The sequence below is a fragment of the Colias eurytheme genome, chromosome 8 (genome assembly GCF_061535395.1).
Source record: "Colias eurytheme isolate Ceu_HAF_F1 chromosome 8, ilColEury1 Martin Lab GWU primary, whole genome shotgun sequence".
Lineage (NCBI taxonomy): Eukaryota > Metazoa > Arthropoda > Insecta > Lepidoptera > Pieridae > Colias > Colias eurytheme.
This window is the reverse complement of record NC_142987.1, coordinates 2402837-2424719: the sequence shown is the minus strand read 5'-3', so window position 1 is coordinate 2424719 and position 21883 is coordinate 2402837. Positions and strand designations below refer to the sequence as shown.

The window sequence follows — 21883 nt, the reverse complement described above, 5'->3', positions numbered from 1 at the left end:
ATTTTTCGTATGCGATGCTGATTTCTAATTGCTTTCATATTAGAAAATTTTGGTAATCACCGACCCTACACAAAACTACCAAACACAAGCACATCATCCATTGCTACATCTCCATTACCAACACATCAATTAACATATAAAGAACCGTAACCTAACAATGTTGATTCATAATCCGACCTCTTAATGAACATAACACAGCGTGAAGCACATTGCAGCGTAGTAGTTAAGTGATTCACATTTTTTCACTACGCAATTATGATAACTACGTCGAGGGCGGGTGCGTTGACCCCGTTCATCCGTCAATGATTAGATACAAGAACGCTTATTACCCTCAAACCGAGTGAGATTAGAGCCCACTGCGGCCTGCGCATATTTGATGCACGCTGCAAATTCACTTTCAGAGTCGTACAAACATTTGCACAGCGAAATGAAACTGCAGCGAGATATGAAAGTACGAAAATCTATTTGCACATTGTTTGAATGGGTATTTTTATGATAGTTACTGTGGTCTTTCCTCATAAAATTTCATAATGAAGTAATGCTATAAGTAAAATGGTTGTTTTTATGTTTAAAAATTATGTTTATACAAAATTCTGTAGTTAGATTATTTTTAATGATGCTCCATAGGTTCATTGTACATAATGAGTAAATATAACCAATGTTTTTGCTTACATTCCTCATTTGGACATTAATTATGAGAAAATCTGTACATTGTCATTGTTTTATCAAAACATTAGTTTTTTTATTACCACATTTAAAAACACAACTTAAACAATTTTTACGAATTAAATAAAAGACATAATCTCAAGGTAGATTCATGTACTCCTTTTTGTGACCTTGAAATTAAAAATGTATCTTTGTTGAAATTATTTATTGCAAAAACAACATCAAGATAACTATGCTTATCTTAAATAATCTGCAAATACTCCGCACTTCTTTTTGGGCAGTAGGCTTTGAGATAACTTACTCAATAAATAACTTAGTAAACATTTTAATCTTAACAATATGCAAGTTGAAGACAAGTCAAGAACTGTAGACGTAAACCATAATTATAAATCTACTACATAATTAACATATCAACTATACAACCATACATCTTTTAACACATTTCTACCCTCACAAATTCACCCACTCATTCATACAAAAATCAACTCTAAGTTATACAAAATAGGACTCACTTTACAATCGTTGTGCCGATAGCACCAAGTACATCCAAACAGCAGTCCCACCGCTGTGATAACCAACGCCAGCGCTGGTAATGCGTACAGCCCACCTCCCGTACCCCATTGTGGGATTATACCATTTGAATCTAAAACAATTGAAGTTATCTACTAAATACAAAGTAACACATAAATACAACTACTAGTCTACTTATTACTAAGTAACATATGAGCCGATGAAGAACTGTGCGATCAAACCAAGAGTATGACGGACTTAGCATTATATTGTAATGTAAGCTGTTAATTGGAACTAATTTATAAAAAAGGCTATAATGTTAGTTAATTAAATTTGATTTACGAGTCACACAAAATAAAATAAACCGTTATTGATATGCAAAAGATTTTTTAAGTAAATCATGTTTTTCAAGTGAGACGCATAAAGGTTGACACTCCTATTTTAAGTTGGATTACACACCCTAGCCTTCCATCAGGCAGCTGGGGCTTTAGTTTATAGCCAGCTTATCTAAATTGGAGGTTGTCACATTCTTATGATGAATATAATATGCTTATTTATTACATTTGATCAATGGATGCTTTAACTATTGAGTCACTACAAATAATGTTATACAAATAGGACTGTAATGAAAGACCTACTTATAGAGACAAAGTAATACACTAGTGGCTATTGAGATGGTAAATGTTTTTCTTTTTCACATATTATATACCTAAGTATAGTTTTATCTACATACCAGACTAGGTAACTTAATACAAAGAAGAATAAAAATTTATCACAATATCTATAACTTTGTATTTTGTGCAAAAACTGTTATAATAAACTGTAATAATGCATTACAAGTTCTATATTTATAAAACCAGTAACATAGGAAAGGATAGGATTCTGATTTCAATCTTTTAGTTGCAGCACACTTCATCCTGTGGAAGATTGTTATTTGCTTATCTAGTTATTTGTTTTTGTTGATATAGTGCAAACAAAACCAATGCAGTTTAATCTAGGAAAGTAATGTTACACACAAATTAATGAAAACATGGAAAGTGTCACCAGTATCTGAATTTTTTATTTTTTACTGTTTTACGATACAGTATGAAGGTTTAACAAAATGTTTAATATACAGACCGCCTCCTTGGTACAGTGGTTGACGCGGGAGCGTATGGAGACGAAGAAAAAAAATGTCTCGGTCTGGTAGGACACAGAAGGCTAATCACCTACTTGTCCATAAAGAAAATCGATCAGTGAAACAGATGTATAATGCATCTGCCCCACTAGGGGACTTCACTTTAACATACAGAAAATATTGTGGCATTACAATAATTACATTTATTGAAATAGTATTATTCTCCTCTACCTTCCAGCATGTTGATTAATATTATGTCCATGTTTAGACTTAATTACATAGAAAAGCAAACCGCTTAAACGGATAGTCATATAAATACATTACATTAGAATAACGAAGATTGAGGAAAATTAGAAAACATGATTGAACAATGTTTTAAATTTTAATATTTTTGTTCATAATTTAGCAATTTTTTTATCGATTTTAAAAGGAAAATTTATGAATAAAATTTCAGGTACAAAAGTCACAATGTACTAAAGTGATAATTGTCTAACGTATTCCCAGATTTAAATTTTTATTATTTAAATTAATAACTTACCATGAGGGTAGGCTTGCGGCGTTGGTCCAATTGGCAAACCATTTACCTTGTATAAGCCTGAAGAGGCCAAAAATAAAACCACCCATAACATAGCCATCATTTTATCATTATTTGCACAGCCGTATTATTTTTCGTTTCATTATTTATTATTCCAATACATCACCACAACACAAAAAATAGACGGTCCATGACAGGTATGCACTTACGAAAAATACTAGAACACTACACAATACTGACGGTTTAACTTATGTGAAAAGAACATTTTCAGGTTTCAAATTATTAATTATACGTTTATTATTTTTATTGAATAGGCTTTTCACAAACATTTACATATAAATTGCGCAACCCACAGCTGTACAGAACGCCATTTTTCGATTTCAGTGTTGCTTACTTCAAATGAATTATTATCACTGTCATGGAATCTAATTTTGAAAGATGGTTATAATTTAGTTACATGATTTCTTAGAAATTAAAGAATTCTGAATTATCAAAAGTAATAAAAGATAACAATACAAATATAATAAAATAACTGTTAAACTTTTACGTAATAGGTTAAATTATATTGTACAATCTTGCTTTTCATCCTAATGACTTCAGCCATGTCCAATTTAAAAAATTAATCTTTCAATGTCAAAAGAAAAAAAACATCGGCTTTCAACAGTTTGCGGAAAAACAGTTGTTCTAAATCTAAAAATGTGCAAATGTTACAATTAAATATTATAGTAATTAAATATAAAATAAGTTAAAATTATGTTCAACAACTGAAAAGTAAAATTTGATGAAAGATTTCCAAGGAATGCTCGTAAACTTAGGCTAAAAGTAAAAAAAAATAACCTCTTATCACATGAACGGTAAACTTAGATTATTCAGGAAAGTAGTTAGATGTAATTTACATAAATATTTCTACTCTAGTAATAGTAATAATCGGCTGTTGGATCTTTTAGCCAACATGCCGAAGTCAAATACTGGAAAAACAGCTGAAGTTCAGCGTCAGCGATTAAAACTTCCTAGAAAGGGAGAAAAATATGGTCCTAGCACTATATACTTACAAGTACTGGGTTCGGGGGCTCGAGGAGCACCCAACACACTATATTTGTTTACAGACCAAAAAAGGTATGGACATAATAATTATTGTTTTTATAAACATAATAAGTACTTATTAGATTTGAAATAGTTGTGAAACTAAAACGTTACAACTTTTTTTTTAAAACCTTATTTGGGCATTAATTATCAATTGAACGATTCATTATAATAACTTCATTAAGTATTATGATAGTTTTAAAATTAAACACAATTTCTAGATATTTATTTAACTGCGGAGAATGCAGTCAGCGTCTTGCACATGAGCACAAAGTGAAGTTATCAAGGTTGGATCATATCTTTATAACAAGCAAGACTTGGAGGAATGTAGGCGGTCTACCTGGTTTGTCTCTCACCCTGCAAGATGTTGGAGTTCCTAATATTACACTACATGGTCCAGAAGGATTGGTAAGAATAAGATAACATAGTAACTCTCACAGAATTTCAGACCATATACGAGCAAATAAACAGATTAGATTTGATTTGATTTGATGTGGTCTATCGAGACTAGTAAACTATGCAGCAGATTCAGTTCTATTCAAATTATTAAATGTTGGTTCAGAAGTTAGCTGCAAAGCAAGTACAGGTACCCGTCTCTCAAAGTCCCACTGATATATGTGTAATGGTTTTCTGCGCATCGGATCGTACAATGTTCTGAGCCGCCAATAAATTTGAATCATACTGTATGTTTTATTGAACAAGTATATATGCAAATACAAGCAAACTCTGTCTGAATCGCAATAACATGATACACATAAGTGGTTTTAATAATAATAAACTATAATAAAGACATTCATAATATTAAACACACCTCAGCGAATTGGGACCTACAATATAATAATTTAAATTGTTTTTTTTCTTCTTAAATGTTATATTTGTCTTACAGGATGAATTGTACAATGCTACAAAAAGATTTGTAATAATGAAAGATTTAAATGTGACTATGGCCAAATGCAGCCCCACAGAAGATTTTGAAGATAATGTTATGTCAGTTAGATATGTTTTACTGTAAGTATGAATACTTCAATAGTTATACTGAATTTTTTTTTTAATTAAATAAGAAAAGTTGACAAAATTATTTCAGTTTAATATTATACTAAACTATTGATCAATTATATGTATAAAGTCCATGGCTTCAAATATCAAACAGGTTAAAAAAAAACATAAAATGTAACAAACCTGAAATTTTCTGTTTCTTAAGATTATGTGTTACCACAAAATAATATTATCCCATAAGGAAATTAATATGATCACTTGATTTCTGATTTTATTAAAAATTACATTTTATGTATTTTCTTATGTTTTTAGTGGTCCTCACAATAATCTACTAAGTTCAGACCTGAAGCCAGCTGCCAAAAAACCCAAACTAGATACACCAAGAATAGAAACAATGGATCAAGAGTTTGAGGAATTCATTCATGATGACACTGATTACTATAGATCAAAATCTGATCATAAAAATGGAGACAATAGCAAAACTAAGAATCTTAAACATAAACCTAGGTCTCCTGTTGAAAAAGGTAGAAAACAATATCTCTTTATCTATGAGTACTAAAATTGTTAACAAATTACATAAAAAAGAGTGTGTGTGCCGAGCACACGTGTCAGAAGTGAAACTTCTTTGGCCAGATTCAAAGATACCAAAATTGTTGCCTTACTCTATGACGTGACATTTAAATTAAACTCTCAACACGCCTAAAGAAGTTTGACTTCTAAAATAAAGAAAAAAAAAACTTGTTGATCTATGAATTTATACTAACATTGTAATTATATTATATATTTACATTTAACATTTTTTGTATTTTTTCAGACGTAATGAAGAAGAGGGCAGAGAAACTAATGCATAATTTAAATAAGCTAGGCACTACAAGTACAGTTGCATACATTTGTACACTGAAGGTATGGATCAGTAATTGAAAAATTTGAATAATGCTCTAAAAATAATTATTTTTCCTTGGGGAATTTTTTTTTATATTTCCAAATTTACATTTATATATAATTTAATAATAATAGAATATATCTAGATAATATCTACAAAAATATACATAATAATATGATAATTAATTATCAAGATTCTCGTGTATATTGTACTTTAAAATAATATTCGCCATTAAAAAAATTCCATGTTTCAAATATTTATTTTCATATTGCAGAAACGGCTAGGTACCCTAGATTTAGAGAAATGCGTGGAATTCGGCGTGAAGCCAGGTCCATTGCTTGGTCAATTGAAAAGTGGGCAAGATGTAGTGTTGCCTGATGGAAGACTAGTGTTGTCCAAAGATGTGAAGACGCCTGATGATCCTGGACCGGTTTTTATTGGTAAGATAATGGTCTCAATTATTATTTTTAATATGTAGTAAATTACCAAAGTAGTCCTTTTTCATGCATATTGTAGTAAAAAAAAAATATTTGTTAATAGATTTAATGATAAAAATGAATTATGATAAAAACACTTATTTAAAGTTCTCTCATAAAATTATTATTATTTATTTCTCATAAATATAAAAAAAAAATTCGTGTCTTTTTCATCTTAACTGGTAATGGACTCTTTTTATGTATTCTCCTATCAAATCTCTTACGGAAAAGAATAAAATTTTAAATATCTCTATGATCTAGTAATTATATCTCTAATTATTAATCTCTTAATAATAAATTCTGATTAAAGTTCTAGAAGTGCCAGACATCACATATCTAAAGGAAGACGAATTCGCTGCGCATTTCGACGACGGAACGAACCCGCAAGAGAACATTCCAGCGGTCGTAGTTCATTACACTCCGCCGCATGTGTTTGATCATCCTGTGTAAGTTTTATTGATTATTTGTGTAATAATTTATGTTAGGCTGCTTGTTTATTTGAAGAAAAAAGATTGTGGAAAGAGGTATTTGTATAGGATGTTATTCATTTCAACATTATGTTCATTGTGTTAAACATTATGTTGAATGGTGTTTGTGTTGTGTCATTTTTGAATAATACTTTTATTGAGAGTAACATTACTTGCTCTTATTATTTATAGTGCAAGGTACAATTTATATTTGCAAACAAAAGAGCATTTCCTATACCATCTTTCCAATAATTCAATCGGTCAGAGGATCGACATAGCCGACGTAGTAACTCGTGGCTTAGACGCGGTGCACAGATCCTACAACCAGTAGCATATTTCGTGAAATTATCTATCATCACTTGACTTTTCACAAATAAATATATTTTTTCATAGGTACCAATCATTTATGGCCCTATTTGGTCCAACAACCCGTCATCTCATACTAAACGCAAAGAACTCGTGTCTCGGCTCCGAAGCGGTGCACAGGACGCAACACAAGTTACACCTCCTGGATCCGGATATATTCCCACTGCTGAAGGATTTGAGTGTGCCCGCTGTGTGGAACGCCCATCCGCCATTGCCGAAGACAAGTAGCCCGATAAGGTTAAAGGGATTGGAGGAGCTGAAGAATAAGGTTAGTACGGTTTTGGTTATCGATTGTAAAAAATAAGTTTCTTGAAATAATAACATCTGAAAAACGTCTTAATACCGATTGTAGAGTTTACTTATACTTACTTTAGAAGCGTAGTTGAGGAAAATATGGTTATTCTATAACACATGTAAATATAACTGTCATAAAGTATATAATTTCTTTTTGTTTTAAGTTTATTTGACTATTGATTAACTTAATATACACGTACAGCGTTATTCACATTACATATTAAATACTTACTGCTTACTACTACTACTACTTTATTGTGACTCCTGACTCCAGCTTCGACGTTACATATTAAATAGTTATAACAAAATTTTATGTTCATGGTCCTTCGAGGCCGATTTATAGAACTGCTTTTATTGCCTGCATATATTTGTTTTGGGAAGATTTAACTGCAAAAGTTACCTGATGCTTACTTTTTTTAAGCGCACTCATTTCACCTTGGTTAAATACTTCTATAGGCGATCGGTGGTGGTACTAACATCGATGGTGTTAACCACAGAACATATAAAAGAGGTTAGAATGGCAATAATTCGCCGTTCCTATAAAAACCGGTGTCGCCTGTGGGCGTCGCCAAGTCCGCGCAAGTCCGCTTACGCACATATTTGCAATTTCAAATCTAGCCAATCATAGCGCCGCGCGATCACGCGATTTAAAATGGAACGAATCATATCATGATGATGTTGTGAGCAGTGCTCATATCCGTGGCGCGTCTGCCCCGCCTACAATGCCTTTCTAACCTCTTTTATATGTTCTGTGGTGATAACCAACACTGAATACATAGATCGCGCTAGCGCAGTTCCAGACTATCATCAATATGGACGCTCCTGCGCATGGTGATGTAAATCCGGCACCGAATTAGTTGAGATGAGTTTGCCTTGACTGGTGTTGGTAAACATACATGTGAACTAACGTATACTGTCTTGACAGAATACCAGCGCTGCAAAAAGCAGAAAGCTGAGTCAAAGACCCTTTTCTGGAAATGCAGTGCACACACAATACGAAATTCTCGGCAAACATGATATCTAATTTTATGTATTTAATTTTCTTTCCTATTCCTCCATTTTATGTCTTTATTTTTATGTGTGTACCTTATTTCAGAAATAAAATTATTCTATTCTAACTAATTTCACCTTAGTTAAGGTATATTGCTTGACATAACCGGTATGGGTTAACCAACACTAATCGAATAGATCGCGCTGGCGCAGTTCCAGACGATCATCAATATGGATGCGCCCGCGCATGGTGATGGAGAGCCTTCACCAGATGCAGGAAGACTTGAACTATTAGCGGCTAGGACGCTCACAGTGTTTCATTTAAGGCCCAAGCGGCAATTGGATAGGTGAGTAAAAAATAACACAAGGTAATGTGTACTTACTTTCAAATTAGATCACCAATAAAAAGTTTAGGTGCTTTGTAAAATACGACTTTAATTTATAGGAATAGGGTAGTATTTATTTTTGGGATATTGATCAGCTAGTTTAGGTAGCCAATTTTATTTTGTCAAGTAATGCGAATAAAGTTAATTTTGCTTGTATTTTTTTTTCTTCTAGAATTTTACCAACACACGACATTTTTAAATAGTTGCTGAAATCTGTTATCAGTATCATATCATATTGTATATAGTTATTTTTTTACGTTCAAGTATATTTTGAAAGACAATATCCACGATGTTTTTAATCCATCAGGCCCCGGAATCACAGACACAATAGAAAATCTATTGTGTCGCGGTCGGATCTGGCCGTTCGGGGCTCAATGGGTTTATGTTTAATTCAATAAGATTTAAAATTTCCCAGTAGTTTTAGTTATGCCTTAGGTATATAATATGGTATATTATCCTACTTTTATAAAACAGATCAGCAGAACCAAAGCTACACATCCAAGACTACATCCAAGAAACAATGGATGTAGATGGCTTTGTTCCAAGCCTGGAACAATTCCGTCGGCTCGTGGACACAATGCGATACGCGAAAAGTGACGCGAAAGAATATCCAAAAGTAGTGTTCCTTGGTACAGGGTCGTGTATACCGAGCAAGACGAGGAATACGAGCGCTATTGTGCTGCAAATTGAGTGAGTAATTAATGGTCATTTTTTGAAGAATTTGAATGCGATAAATATAATTAAAGTAGTAACCGGATAGAATTTACGTTTAAATTTTTTCAGAGGCTCAGCCTTAATTTGTTCCCTGCCCGCTATAGACGGACCTCCTATGAGTGTTCAGAACTTATTTGTGTGACGTGGATATCGTGCAGATAATTTGTAAACAAAAAACGAATTGCTTCTAAATCATTTATTACGATCTGGATATAAATGGAATACATTTATTGGTCCAAATATTAGCATTTAAATAAGCAAGTTCTAATATTGTAACAAGAACTTTCAAAAGTATTAATTATCATCCGAACAATTCTTGTTCATAAAACTGAATAAATATATTTTTTCAGTGAACAGCGCTCAATGCTCCTAGATTGTGGAGAAGGCACTTTCGGTCAACTCGTGCGATTCTACGGACCGAAGCGTGTCAATGCCTTCCTTAGAACTTTGAAAGCCATTTATATATCCCATCTACATGCTGACCATCATATTGGTAAGTAGTATTTAAATTTATTAAACATATGTATTATATATATTTTTATATATTCTTCGTATTTCGTAAGTATTATTCGATAGAAATACTCAAGGAAATTGCGAGATTGGCTGTTAGTCGGATCTATGCTTAATTTAAAAAGCTGAAGAGTTTGATTGTTTGCTTAAGGAACTATTGGTTGGAATTGATTTTTTTAAATATAGATTATTACGCTACAACCTATAGGAGCAGAGTAGTAATAAATAATGTTGCAAAAACAGCATTTTTGTGAGCAGAAGAAATTGCGCCATCTAATATATAAATAAAATGTCTCTCTCCAGGTTTAATAGGCGTACTCCAAGCTCGTCGAGAAGCGCTAGACGAGGTATCGGATTCAGAAACAGAACCAGTTCAGCCATTATATTTAATGGCGCCGGGACAAATTGTCACTTGGCTGTCGAAGTATGACCAACAGTTTGAAAGTATACGGGGAGAGTTTACGCTGATACCTAATCAGAACCTGGTAAGTTATAGGTCTTTAATTATTTCTATATTATTACGCCACATTCTTAGGGAAATTTATAATATGGATTCGAAGTATTCCCCGCTGTTGGAGAGCAAATGGAAAAAGTTTACAGTAGGGACCCCTCGCTCTGAATCGCGCAATCGAAATATTTTCGTTACAGAGCATATATATGCAACTTTCCGACATCATTCATTTGGGCCTTAACGGCTGGCCAGTTGAGTAGACTGGTCAAGGATCCTCCCTTTTTCGATGGAGGAATTCCACCTTCCGTCCTCCACATTTACTTGATTTATTCTTAGATTAAAAATTTAGGTCTATCATTCCAAGTAAGAAACAAATAAATGCCAATAAATACATCATATAATGTTGCTTTATTAATTCTTAAATTAATACCAATTTGGCACGCATTTTGAAACTAGGCATCAACTTTCAAGCAACTTTTCTTAACTGCATGCTTTATATGACGTAATAAAAATTCAACATCTATCTAAAGTCCACATTCCACAGACGGAAGCGAAGCAGTCAACCACCGGCGACATGACGTCAGCGATACTAGCATCCCTAGGAATCGACCGCTTGGTGACATGTTACGTGTCGCACTGCCCCAACGCGTTCGGCGTCGCCGTGCAAGTGGGCGACGGGCATAAGGTCACATACTCGGGGGATACTATACCGTGCGATGAACTGGTCAAGATTGGTACGTTTAATTTCATTTTATTTATTTTAGAAACAAACAGTTATATTTATTTATTTTATTAAATACAATAACACAATTCATTATACATTAAATTAAACGGGCGCAAACATAATCTCTTCAGAGATTTCTCTTATATTATTGCTCATATACATAATGAAATACACAATTAGAATACATAAACGGATTCATTTTTTTAACTAATTGCAGTCATTACAATAGACCATTACTATTATGTATGCCAAAAATCATTATCATAATTAACTTACTGTATATTACATAACTCAACTGTTAAACTTACAGAAACAGTTTAGTTATGGGAACAGTATTTCGTACAATTTTTTCTTATAAGTTTTTATATTCTTATTTGAATGTTGTATGTTTTAATAAAAAACAGCGTGTGTGTCAAGCACGCGTCTCAGAAGTTAAACTTCTTTGGCAAGATTCAAATATACCAAAATCGTCGCGTCCATGACGTGACGATATTGCCATGACGCGACTTGAATATATTCAATAAAATAAAATATTACACTGCGTACAACACAAAAATCAATCATATACTTAGTAATCTCTCTATAATAAGGAAGTAATAATAATTTGTATTTTTTTTGTATTCTATATCTAAAACAAGTCATTATAAAATTGCAGGTCAAAATTCAACACTTCTAATCCACGAAGCGACAATGGAGGACGAGTTAGAAAACGAAGCGCGCATAAAGATGCACTCCACCACTTCACAAGCGATAGAAGTGGGCCGCGCTATGTGCGCGCGATACACCGTGCTCACACACTTCAGCCAGCGGTACGCGAGACTGCCGCGCCTTAACGCGCACATACTGAACGACAACAAGAGAGTGGGCATCGCGTTCGACAACATGCAGGTGGGGGTCAACTACCGGGTTACTTCTTTTCGAACGCCGAGGTTTGAATTTGGAATGTCAGCATAGCGCGTTGTGTGAAACGACCTCTAGTTGCGCTAGAAATGGGCCGCGGTGGGGTCAATGACCGGGTAGCTTCTTTTTCGAACACCTATAGTCGAGCCAATTTAATAGGCAACATTTGACGTCTATCAATTTTATCTTCGAAGAGAGGTAACCTGCTTAAAAGCATCGATTAAAGTGAATTAATCGATACTGACTTGAAACATTTGTCAATCGAACTTGAAACACATTTATTAATTTATGATGATTTTTATTCACAAGTAATCAATGCATTCGATTCTAGATGTCAGATTTCGATTTTTAGAGTAACGTCTCTGGTATTTAAAAAGAAAAAAAGTTTATTGACACAAAATTGTAGCGACGTCAGTTCTTTAATTCAGAAATTTTTTATTATGTTTAGAATGGTTTATCAGTAATATGAAATCTTAAAATTACTTGTATCGGTCATTATTATTATAAATATGTAATCGTATTTGAAAAAAGTTAAGCAAATGTGCAGTTCTAACAAAACGAAATATCATGTTATTCTTTGTCGTCGTTACTAGGTTACATTGTTGAATTTTGTTGAACTGTCAAATGTTGCCTATTAAAATGGCTCTACTATAGTGTGTGTGCCTGTGTATTGTTTGAATTAGGAACAAGATGGTGGGCATCGCGTTCGACAACATGCAGGTAGGGTCAATGACCGGGTAACTTTTTTTTAATCTATATTGCGTCATGCGTGTGCAATGGCCGATTTTTGAATTTGAAATGTGAGAATAAAGCACGTGTGTACGTTTTGTTTTGGAACGTCGAACAAGGATAGTGGGGGTAGTAGGTTTTTTATTTGATATAGAAATAGGCCACCATTTGCCTTGTATTCAAAATAGTGCTCACGCCCTTTGACGCAATCGAGAGATTCACAGTCTCGCCTTAACAACGCGCAGAAAATTACCGCTGAATAAATTATTCCCCATTAACTTCAAAATAACAGTTAAAATTGTAATTCAATATTATTCAAATGTTCCCGTTCTTTCACAGATCACAATGAGCGACCTAGACCTGCTCCCACACATGTACGCCCCTCTACAACTAATGTTCGCGGAACATTGCGTAGAGCTCGAACTGAAAGCGGCCCATAGAGCACGAGTCAAAGAGAAGCAACCCTCCTCACCGGCGATACCCACTTCCGGTAGTATACGGCACTATAGCACTGACCAGAGACAAGATACAGACGGTAAAAGTGACCAGAGACAAGACGCTAGTACACAACGGACCGACCATATACAAGATAAAGACAATAAAAGTGACCATAGACAAGATACAAACAACAAAGAAGACGATATTATTGCACAAGTGACTGACCATAGACAAGATAACGACAGTAAAGTAGATGATAGACAAGATATGCCAAAAGAATCGACTGACCATAGACAAACTTTAGACGGCCATATACAAGATATGGTCATAGATAATAAAGATGATATCGTTAGCGGTAGTTAGACTACGAAATATGTCGTTTTTAAATATTCTAGTGCCTTCGTTTTGTACAGTTAGCAGCTTGCGTTTTATTTGATCTTGTTATGCTTGTCAAGTAATTGATTTTACTTGTAAAGTATGTTTGTTTGGAAAAAATAAAGTAATTTATATATGTAATTGTTGTTTTATTATACTTGATGTATGTACACCTTGTAGTAGTTAATTTCAAATGTAATTTGACATTTAAACCTTTTATTTATTATTCTTGTAGAAACACAACTGTTGAGAAATAACCACAAAAATATAATCAAAATGTAGTGTAGTAGAAAAATGTTAATTGACCTGAGATATAAATCATCACAGAAAGTTTATTAGAGCTTATAAATCTTTCAAATAACGCTGTATTGCCAAAACACTCTTTTATGGCAGAAGCAAGTAAGAAAAAATACAGTTACGATTTTAAGGACTATTTTATTTATTACTAAAATAATTTCCTACAGGTGCTTCAAGTAAAACTCATTCCCCGTCTAGAGAGCAGACATTATCACAACCGAAACTTAAGTACAGAGAGAGCAATGCATCTAGTAAGATTATGTATTTTCTGTACTTATTCTGTAGTATAGAATCTTAGAGCATTAAGAGGAGGCTCCCTAAAATAATTTCTGGCACTGAGAGACCGGTTACGGTAATAGACGCTAACACAGCCGTTATAAAGATGAATATCGCGTGCGCTCTTTGATCGCGTTCGAGCTCGAAAAGTAAGTCTCAATTCTTATTTCGTTTATAACTAAGTAATAATTGATCTAGAGAAAAAATATCTTGGGATTCGATAGTAGTCTATTTTCTTACCGTTAACATTTATTTTAGACATAAAGTCCAAGTAAATCTTAATAATCCTTAAAAAAGGCATAATTTTTGAATAAAAAACGAATCGAGCGAAAATGTTACAATTACGTAACTGACTTGTACATCGAAAGAAAAAGACCCAATAAATCATATACTACAGTTCCATTTTGATTGTATGTGTGCCTGTTTCAGAATATTTATGCAAATTCACATAAAATTTAGGGAGCCTCCCTTTAAGTAATGATCTAAGTATAGAATTGAACTGATATTATAAACTTACATAATATTGGTTTTATTTATTGCGAATTAACTGATCTTCGCAACTAATTAAAATTGTATATTTTTTGATAATAAGTTATCTTTTTCCAACATTCCAATTTCAATCAGGTATCAAAATAGACCTAAAACCGATCCTTCATGTAGTTTTTCCATTTTTTTTAATAATCCATTTTCCTCTTTATTTATTTAATATTAAAATGATTCCTTTATTAATTCTTCCGAAATAAGGTCACCTCTTTCCATAATAAAATTATATTTTAGAACTCCGACAAGTACGAAACGGTTTATTACACGGCGGTATTCTAACGCCGAACCGCAGCAAGTCATGTTCTCCTGAAAAACGCCTTCCTCGATCCAGCTGTCCGAGTTAGTGTGTAACTTACACTTACTTACTTAACTTTATATTGTGATAGTAAAAAATAATTTCAGCAAGAAGCAGAATTTATACTCATTATGTCAGATATTTTTTATGACTTCAGGAGCAGTTACAAATTATTATCATAATTTTTTCAGGGACAGTCAATTATATTTTCTTTAGAAAATGAAAAAATTGCAATAGATTAATAACTTCAATAGCAGTAAATAAATTGTTTATTTTTAATAAAACAGTTACAGCTATTATATTTCGTTTTTAAAATTAAGGTACACCAGGCAGTGGAAGCGCACCGCATTCCCCTGAAAGGACATCCAGTTTGTCATGTTAGTACATTACCTTTTCCTATCGATAAAAGAAAATTAAAAAAACTCACGTCACGTAATTTATGGACTCTCCCAAACTTTTTAAGATGTATAAAACCGTTGTGTATCTCGAAAACCGAGGGACTTTAAATGAACAAAAAAAATATTTTTGAACCGCAGTTACTTTCTATGTAACATGTAGGTAAATATAAAAATTTAAATCATTTATGAAGCATATTTTTTAGCACAGATTTATAATTTTTAATCGCTTTTAAGCTCGTGCTGCTAGCGCTCCTCCCAAGGAAAATAAGTTATGTATGGAGAAAACGCCTGACTCACCGAAACCCACTACTGGCTCCATATCTAGTGGTAAGTTTGCCACTAAACACTTCTCAAACGGCTGTGCAGTTTTTGATGATGTTTTCAGTAAATGTTTAAGTTAAATTAGTACAGGTTAACTAGTTAATAAGGTTAAAAATAAAATAATTACACACTTAAATTTATAAACTCCAGTAGGTGGCGCTTTTTTAAAACTATGACATGTTTATCAGTGTTTTTCGGTGTTTTTCTGACCACCCGAGTGAAGCCGCGGGTGGAAAGCTAGTCGACTATAGGTCAATCTACGTGATAAAACTATATTTACAGCAATTCGGTCGAAGAGATCTAACAGTGGTGCTTCGCCGAAGGATGAAGTTAGTTTTGATGATTACAAGAAAGGGAGATGCAGTCCCAAGTCAAATAATAGTCAAAGCGCTTTGTCGTCTACAGGTAAATTAGGACACCATATCGGATAAACTTAATTTTGCAGTTGAAAATAGACCTGGATAATAAAAAATAATTACGAAAAAGGGGGTTATTTTGTAGGCTAAATAATTAACCGTATCTAAAAGCTATCCATCTCCTTACTAACTGCATTACTGTACCTAACTTTCATTTGTTTATGTATTTTTGTGTGTTGTGCTGTCCGGGACAGCCTGTCCCTGATAAATAAGTGATTCATGTTTTCTTTTTTTTTCTACTAAGTATAAAAAATATCGAGTCCAAGAGCTGAACACAATTTTTCTTACCTCAATTTTGGTAGGTACATTTAATGTAGTGAATAGCATAATACCAAAGAGTTTTGCATTCTCCTATATGCCAAGGTTGCCTGAAAGATATCGCTTCTGAGCGATAAGGGCGCCAATCTCTAAATTTGCTATGTATATTATTTAAATTAGATCTCTTAAAATGTAAAATAAAGTGTTTATAAATAAATAGGTACGGAAACACCAAGTGGTTACGGGAAGCCGCTTGTCACACCATTGAATAAAAGGCTCACAATTAGAAGAGAGACCCGTGACAAATGTAAAGGTATGGTTAATTTGTGACTTTGGTCATTTTTTTTATAAAATTACTATCCGAGTCGAATTATCTTCTGGAGATATGTATAACGTAGGTACTATGTGTACGCGTAAGAAAAACTAAAAGTTTCGCTTATCGTTATAAAAACATTTTCTTATTCTAGTTGCAGAATCTAATCCAGTTGTGAATACAATAAATCGATCCAGATCTCCCCTCAAATCATGGAAAGGTAAAATATTATTTCTTAAATCTGAATTTATCTGTTTCTTGCTCAAATGCTACGTTTTAACTGTTCCTGGATTCACTAACTCTACATGAATAGTGTAAAAAATATTGTGGTAATTATATTCAACGCTAAAAGTGTATTCCTTGTTCCTAAGAACACTTAAGTATATTAATATATTTCAAGCGGAAAACAAACAGCCTCTTCCTGCATCTCCTGCAAACCGGCGGCCAGTGAGCAGCAGTAAATTACGTGAGTCATTTTGTTTCTGTAACTAGATATTTTGTTTATCTCTTTTAACAAAACCGTCATACCATTTATAAGCGTCATACCGTTCATAACCGTTTATAATAAAACCGTCAAATTTGGAACCTTCAAAACTTCATTATACCGACATGCCCTTCCCAGACTTTCAATTTAAGACTTTAACATCCATATTATAAAGAGGCATATCCCTTACATTTCAGCATTAGACATATTAATAATCAGCGTTCTGGGCCATTTATGTATCTGGAGACTACACAACATGGTGACGCGATTATCGCATTTGCAATGGCAGCTGTTATTAACAATAATTGCAGTCGTTTATTTATTTTGGACAGCGGTTAGGACGCCAATGCTTAAGGGTCGAGCGTCGCCTGCATCGAGTCCTAAGTGTGAACAGAATTGTGGCCTACCTGTTAATAGATGTAAGAGAATGTTTATTTTGATTGTAAAGTTTCATCCACGTAGCCGATGGAAATTCCTATGTGGACGAGAGGTTTATTTACCGCCTATGACCCTTTGTCACTCTATCTCGAGACACATAATACATAGCATTAAATCGCTTCGTTGCGACGTGAAAGAAGGCCAAACTAACAAGCACTCTTTCTATTTTAAAGGTCTTATTAATTTGCCGCAGCTATCAAAATTTGATACGAACAAGCAGACCCGTAATAACATTTATGTAGTGTTAAACAATACGAAGACATTCGTATTTTTTTAGGCTAGACAATACATATCGTATATTGAACTGAGTAGAAGATAAAACAATGCATTGTGAAGATTAAGTGGTAAAGATTTCCAGATATTTTCATTCTATTCATGGTTTAGCTTTGCGCCAACCGTCGTCATCACCTCCACTGCGAAGTGGTTCTATGGCTGCGAGACAAACACCTACGGATAGAGCCCCAAAAGGTACCTAACTATAATTTAAATTTTGTTTTTAGTTTGTTTTCATAAAATTAAGTAATAATTTACGTTATTTTCTGTAAAATAAAAGATATGGTGATATTATGTTCCTGCTGTGTTTTTTTGTTTTTCAATTTTAACTGGCATACAATTTGCAGACACAAGAAGCAATACAAGTCAAAATAGGCCGAGTTTCAACAATAATGTGTACGCACGCCATAGAAGTTTTAATTCAGGTATGAATTTTTATAGTTTTAATAATCAATTAGTTGTAGTTTATTACTATCAAGCATAATATGCATTATGCATGGGTTAAGTTGTATCTAATTACTTATTTTACAAATATATGAAAAAGCATCCTGTAGTTTTTATACTGCCAATTGGTTCATCAAAAAATATTTTTTTGTCCCTTTTTCCATATCTACGTGCGAAGATATCTCTATCACATAATTAATATGTTTGAATTTCAGGCTGTAATTCGGCAACAGCAAGGGACTCGCTAAAAAGCAGGGAAATTTTAAAGTCTGCGACAGGTTCGTTTGCTATAAATGATTTTACTGTGTAACTAGGTTTTCTTATGTGTATATTTTTAGTACAATGCTAATGTAATATAAATAAATTGAAGACGTATCGAATTTAAATTCTTATCCATTTCCAGGGGCAAGTAAATCTTCTACGCCATCACGAGAATCAATTAAACCTTTGTACAATCAGAACAGAAATATCCCCAAAGATACGAAACCAGTTAACAATCGAGTATCAAATTGTGAGTTTTAGTATAGGTATAATTGTTTAAGGATTAAGCTTTTGAGTGAACTAGGTACAGATTGTTTTGTACTAAACCTAAAAAATAATACTTTTTATTTAATTTTTGAGAGCTTTCTAACTTCTGCAAACCGTTTTTTTTTTTTCAATTTATTTCTACAGTTAGTACATGTTTTGCATATTCAAAAATGTCAAGCAGCTCTTGCACTATATGAACTCAGGGCCATATCAAGGCTGTGCAAACTTATAATACGAACATTATTTTATGCGCAAAATTAATACCTATTATAAAATACAGGAATGTTGAGGTTTATTGATGTATTAAAAATATTTTAAATAATTATTGTTCCAGTTTCGAACCAAAGCAATAAAAGTTTCAAGCCTCAGCTAGAAGACATTAAAAGTTCCTATCTATTGCTTCAGAAGAATGTCATGAATCGAAATATGAAATGTTCGCAGAATACCAACAGTAACTATATCCAATAATTTCCAATTTATATAATTCACAATATTATATTGTGATATTATGTAAACCAACTAAGAATAGGAAGGTCAATGACCTCTTTGTGTGACATTTTTTACGTATCAAATTCTATTTGAAAGAACTCTTGTATTTCAATAATTTTCAATGACTGTTTAAATTATTTTTCTTCACTCTAACATCAAAATTAAACTTATTCGTTTGAATTAACGCTTCAGACGTCGCAAAATGGCGCTGAATCGATCTTAATCTTAGTTGGATCACATATTTCGATTGGTTCATAACATGACAGTACATTATCTATAAAATTTGAAAAGATATTGCTAGTGGTATTGCCACAGTATAACTATTATACATAAAATGAGGGGCACACACAAGTATCTGAAACTAATGTTTTCTATTAGACGCGAGATTGAAGCCTACACCCAGTACGGCATTATTAGAGCTTATAGAGGACTGCACGAGACCCTGGCGGCATGGCATCTACCCACTCAACACTACGTCGATGCCCCACTTGGACATTCAAGACGGTCCTATATATAATAGTTACACTATGGTATTGCCATTTATAAAATCTAATTTCTATTATTTTAGTGAAAAGTGGGCCAGAGCTGCACGCTTGTGAGTTCGGGAGAGTCACAGATTATTGGATAGACTGCAATGTTAATGAAATACAGGCTAGGCAGTAGGCCCTCTTTCACGAAAGGTAATAGAAGTTATATTATTACTTGATTATCTGTAGTTGTGTCTTTGTTAGCATTAAAATTGTATATTTATTTAATGACTTGCATTTTTTGTGTTACCAATAAAATAAAACATTATACAAATATGATGAATACCTTTTAAATTAATTTTGGAAATCCTAAAAAAAACAATTTGTTTGTGCAGAAACTCCTGTCCCACCTGTACCAAGACCTGAACCAATCTCTGAAGAGAAGAGACGTATGTTACTGTTAGAAGCAAAACATAAGTTCAAAACTAAGCAATTTTGGAATGATGAAAGTTAGTAGATAGTATGTGAAATAAAAAATCATTCACTATGCATATGTTTATTTAGACTAAAACGTAATATCTATTGTTCCAGAGTATAACAAAATAGAAGGCCTCAATTGGATTTCGTGGAAATGAATGTCAAAATGTATTGTGAATCCATGTATATTTTCGTGATATTACATAGAATTGTTACCGAGTTTACGAGCATATTTATAAATTAAAAAAATTGAAAAAATTTATTGACTGTCCTTTGAACTGGAACCTCCTTTACCATCCTTATCCTTTTGGTCTTTATCGTCTTTGTCATCCTTGTCCTTTTTGATGGTGGACATTGCATTTCGGATGGCCTCACTCTGAGGGTCGACACCAGGCAAGTTTTCTAGAACACTCTGTAGAAATGCAGGGTCATTCATGACTTCTGCATACTCTTCAGACACATCCATGCTTTCCTCTGCCTGCGGTGCTTCTTGTTGCATGCTCATCTGCATAGCGAGAGCAATCTGCTCCTCCTCCGATAATTCCATGGCTTCACGTCCCAGGGACATAGGTACCCCTGCACTTGGTGTTTCTCCTGCTTTCGGAGCCTCCTCTCCGGAGCTAGACTGTTGGCGCCGAGATTCCTCCTCTTGGCGTTGTCTCTGTTCCTCCATAGACACTCTTAGAGCCAGAGCCAGCTCTGGGTCTTCATTAGGATCGACACCAAACTCGAATGGAGACAAGCCAGATCCTGATGGACCGGCGCCATCGCCGCCAATAATGGGACTCGATATCAGTGCTTCAGACAGCACAACACACCCGCCAGCTGGAACAGCTACGAGGTGACTACCGCCTGTTGTGTTATCCTTACCATTCAGTGTATTCACGAACGTAGTCAACAAAGGATTGTTTTCGGAGTCCTCACCGAAAGATATGACGTCACAATTTACTTTTTCTTTTTTGAGTCTCTTTGCCAACTTGACAAGTTCTTTTTCGTCTGACGTAACTGGAGATCCAACGAATACAACTATACGCATTTTATGATTCTTTCCCTGGCGATGTTTGAGAGCTAAATGAGCAATTCGAATGCCCGTCAAAATGTTGATGTTGCCGTTTGGCTGCACACGGTGCAGTTTCGAAAGAATGCGCCCCACATCGCTAGTTAAAGTAGCAAGAACTTCAACATTGGCCAATGTTAGCAATCCAACATTGTTCTCAGGATTTGACCGTGTTTTCGAATGGCATACCAAGTTTACAGCATCTTGTTGAGCTTGAAGTCTCGTTGGTAAAAAGTCTCCATTTCTCATGTAGTCACTGTTATCCACGCATATCATAGTACTCTCCAAGACCATTTTGACTTAATTATTTTCTGTTGTACCGTAAGAAATTAAAGTTTTATTGTTTCTATGAAAATTACAAACTCACAATTCACAATCCAAATTGACAACTGACAGCTAGGCAGACCGCAGAATGATTTTGCTGTTTAATTCTACAGACGAAAAATTTGCTTTGTACAAGTCACAGAGTATGCTAGGTCATAGAACAATTACTTGCTCT

At 33.8% G+C, this 21883-nt stretch overlaps 3 protein-coding genes across 3 annotated transcripts in view; 1 reads left to right on the top strand and 2 right to left on the bottom strand.

Moving 5' to 3' along the window:
* Window positions 1-3195, bottom strand: part of LOC149906325 (uncharacterized) — a 44938-nt gene extending 41743 nt beyond the window's left edge. Inside the window, exons 1-2 of the mRNA XM_090104356.1 lie at window positions 2832-3195; window positions 1179-1309 (exon numbers count right to left, since the gene is read on the bottom strand). Coding sequence (XP_089960482.1) covers window positions 1179-1309; window positions 2832-2931 — 231 coding nt within the window. The 5' untranslated portion in view covers window positions 2932-3195. The remainder of the gene's footprint in view (window positions 1-1178; window positions 1310-2831) is intronic.
* Window positions 3196-3473: 278 nt separating this feature from the next.
* RNaseZ (ribonuclease Z) lies at window positions 3474-20578 on the top strand. The gene is made up of 27 exons (XM_090104416.1): window positions 3474-3944; window positions 4133-4319; window positions 4798-4919; window positions 5220-5431; window positions 5722-5810; window positions 6065-6230; window positions 6577-6712; window positions 7127-7367; window positions 8582-8730; window positions 9244-9459; window positions 9834-9976; window positions 10297-10478; window positions 10989-11178; window positions 11824-12056; window positions 13137-13593; window positions 14075-14158; window positions 15654-15746; window positions 16023-16145; window positions 16635-16727; window positions 17128-17193; window positions 18034-18117; window positions 18270-18347; window positions 18582-18644; window positions 18770-18877; window positions 19229-19345; window positions 20246-20359; window positions 20442-20578. Exons 1-27 carry the CDS (start codon window positions 3676-3678, stop codon window positions 20483-20485), a joined length of 4059 nt encoding a protein of 1352 aa, XP_089960542.1. The 5' UTR covers window positions 3474-3675; the 3' UTR covers window positions 20486-20578.
* On the bottom strand, window positions 20391-21783 carry Rpn10 (regulatory particle non-ATPase 10). The gene has a single exon (XM_090104353.1). It carries the CDS (start codon window positions 21676-21678, stop codon window positions 20587-20589), a length of 1092 nt encoding a protein of 363 aa, XP_089960479.1. The 5' UTR covers window positions 21679-21783; the 3' UTR covers window positions 20391-20586.
* Window positions 21784-21883: the final 100 nt, after the last annotated feature.

What these genes read in the sequence shown, in the direction of transcription:
- RNaseZ (XM_090104416.1), top strand. Translation starts at nt 3,676, where the DNA reads ATGAACGGTAAACTTAGATTATTCAGGAAAGTAGTTAGATGTAATTTA. An exon ending in AAGCGCTTTGTCGTCTACAG is followed by an intron (nt 16,146 to 16,634) that starts GTAAATTAGGAC and finishes ATAAATAAATAG; the next exon opens with GTACGGAAACACCAAGTGGT. An exon ending in AATTTTAAAGTCTGCGACAG is followed by an intron (nt 18,645 to 18,769) that starts GTTCGTTTGCTA and finishes ATCCATTTCCAG; the next exon opens with GGGCAAGTAAATCTTCTACG.
- Rpn10 (XM_090104353.1), bottom strand. Translation starts at nt 21,678, where the DNA reads ATGGTCTTGGAGAGTACTATGATATGCGTGGATAACAGTGACTACATG.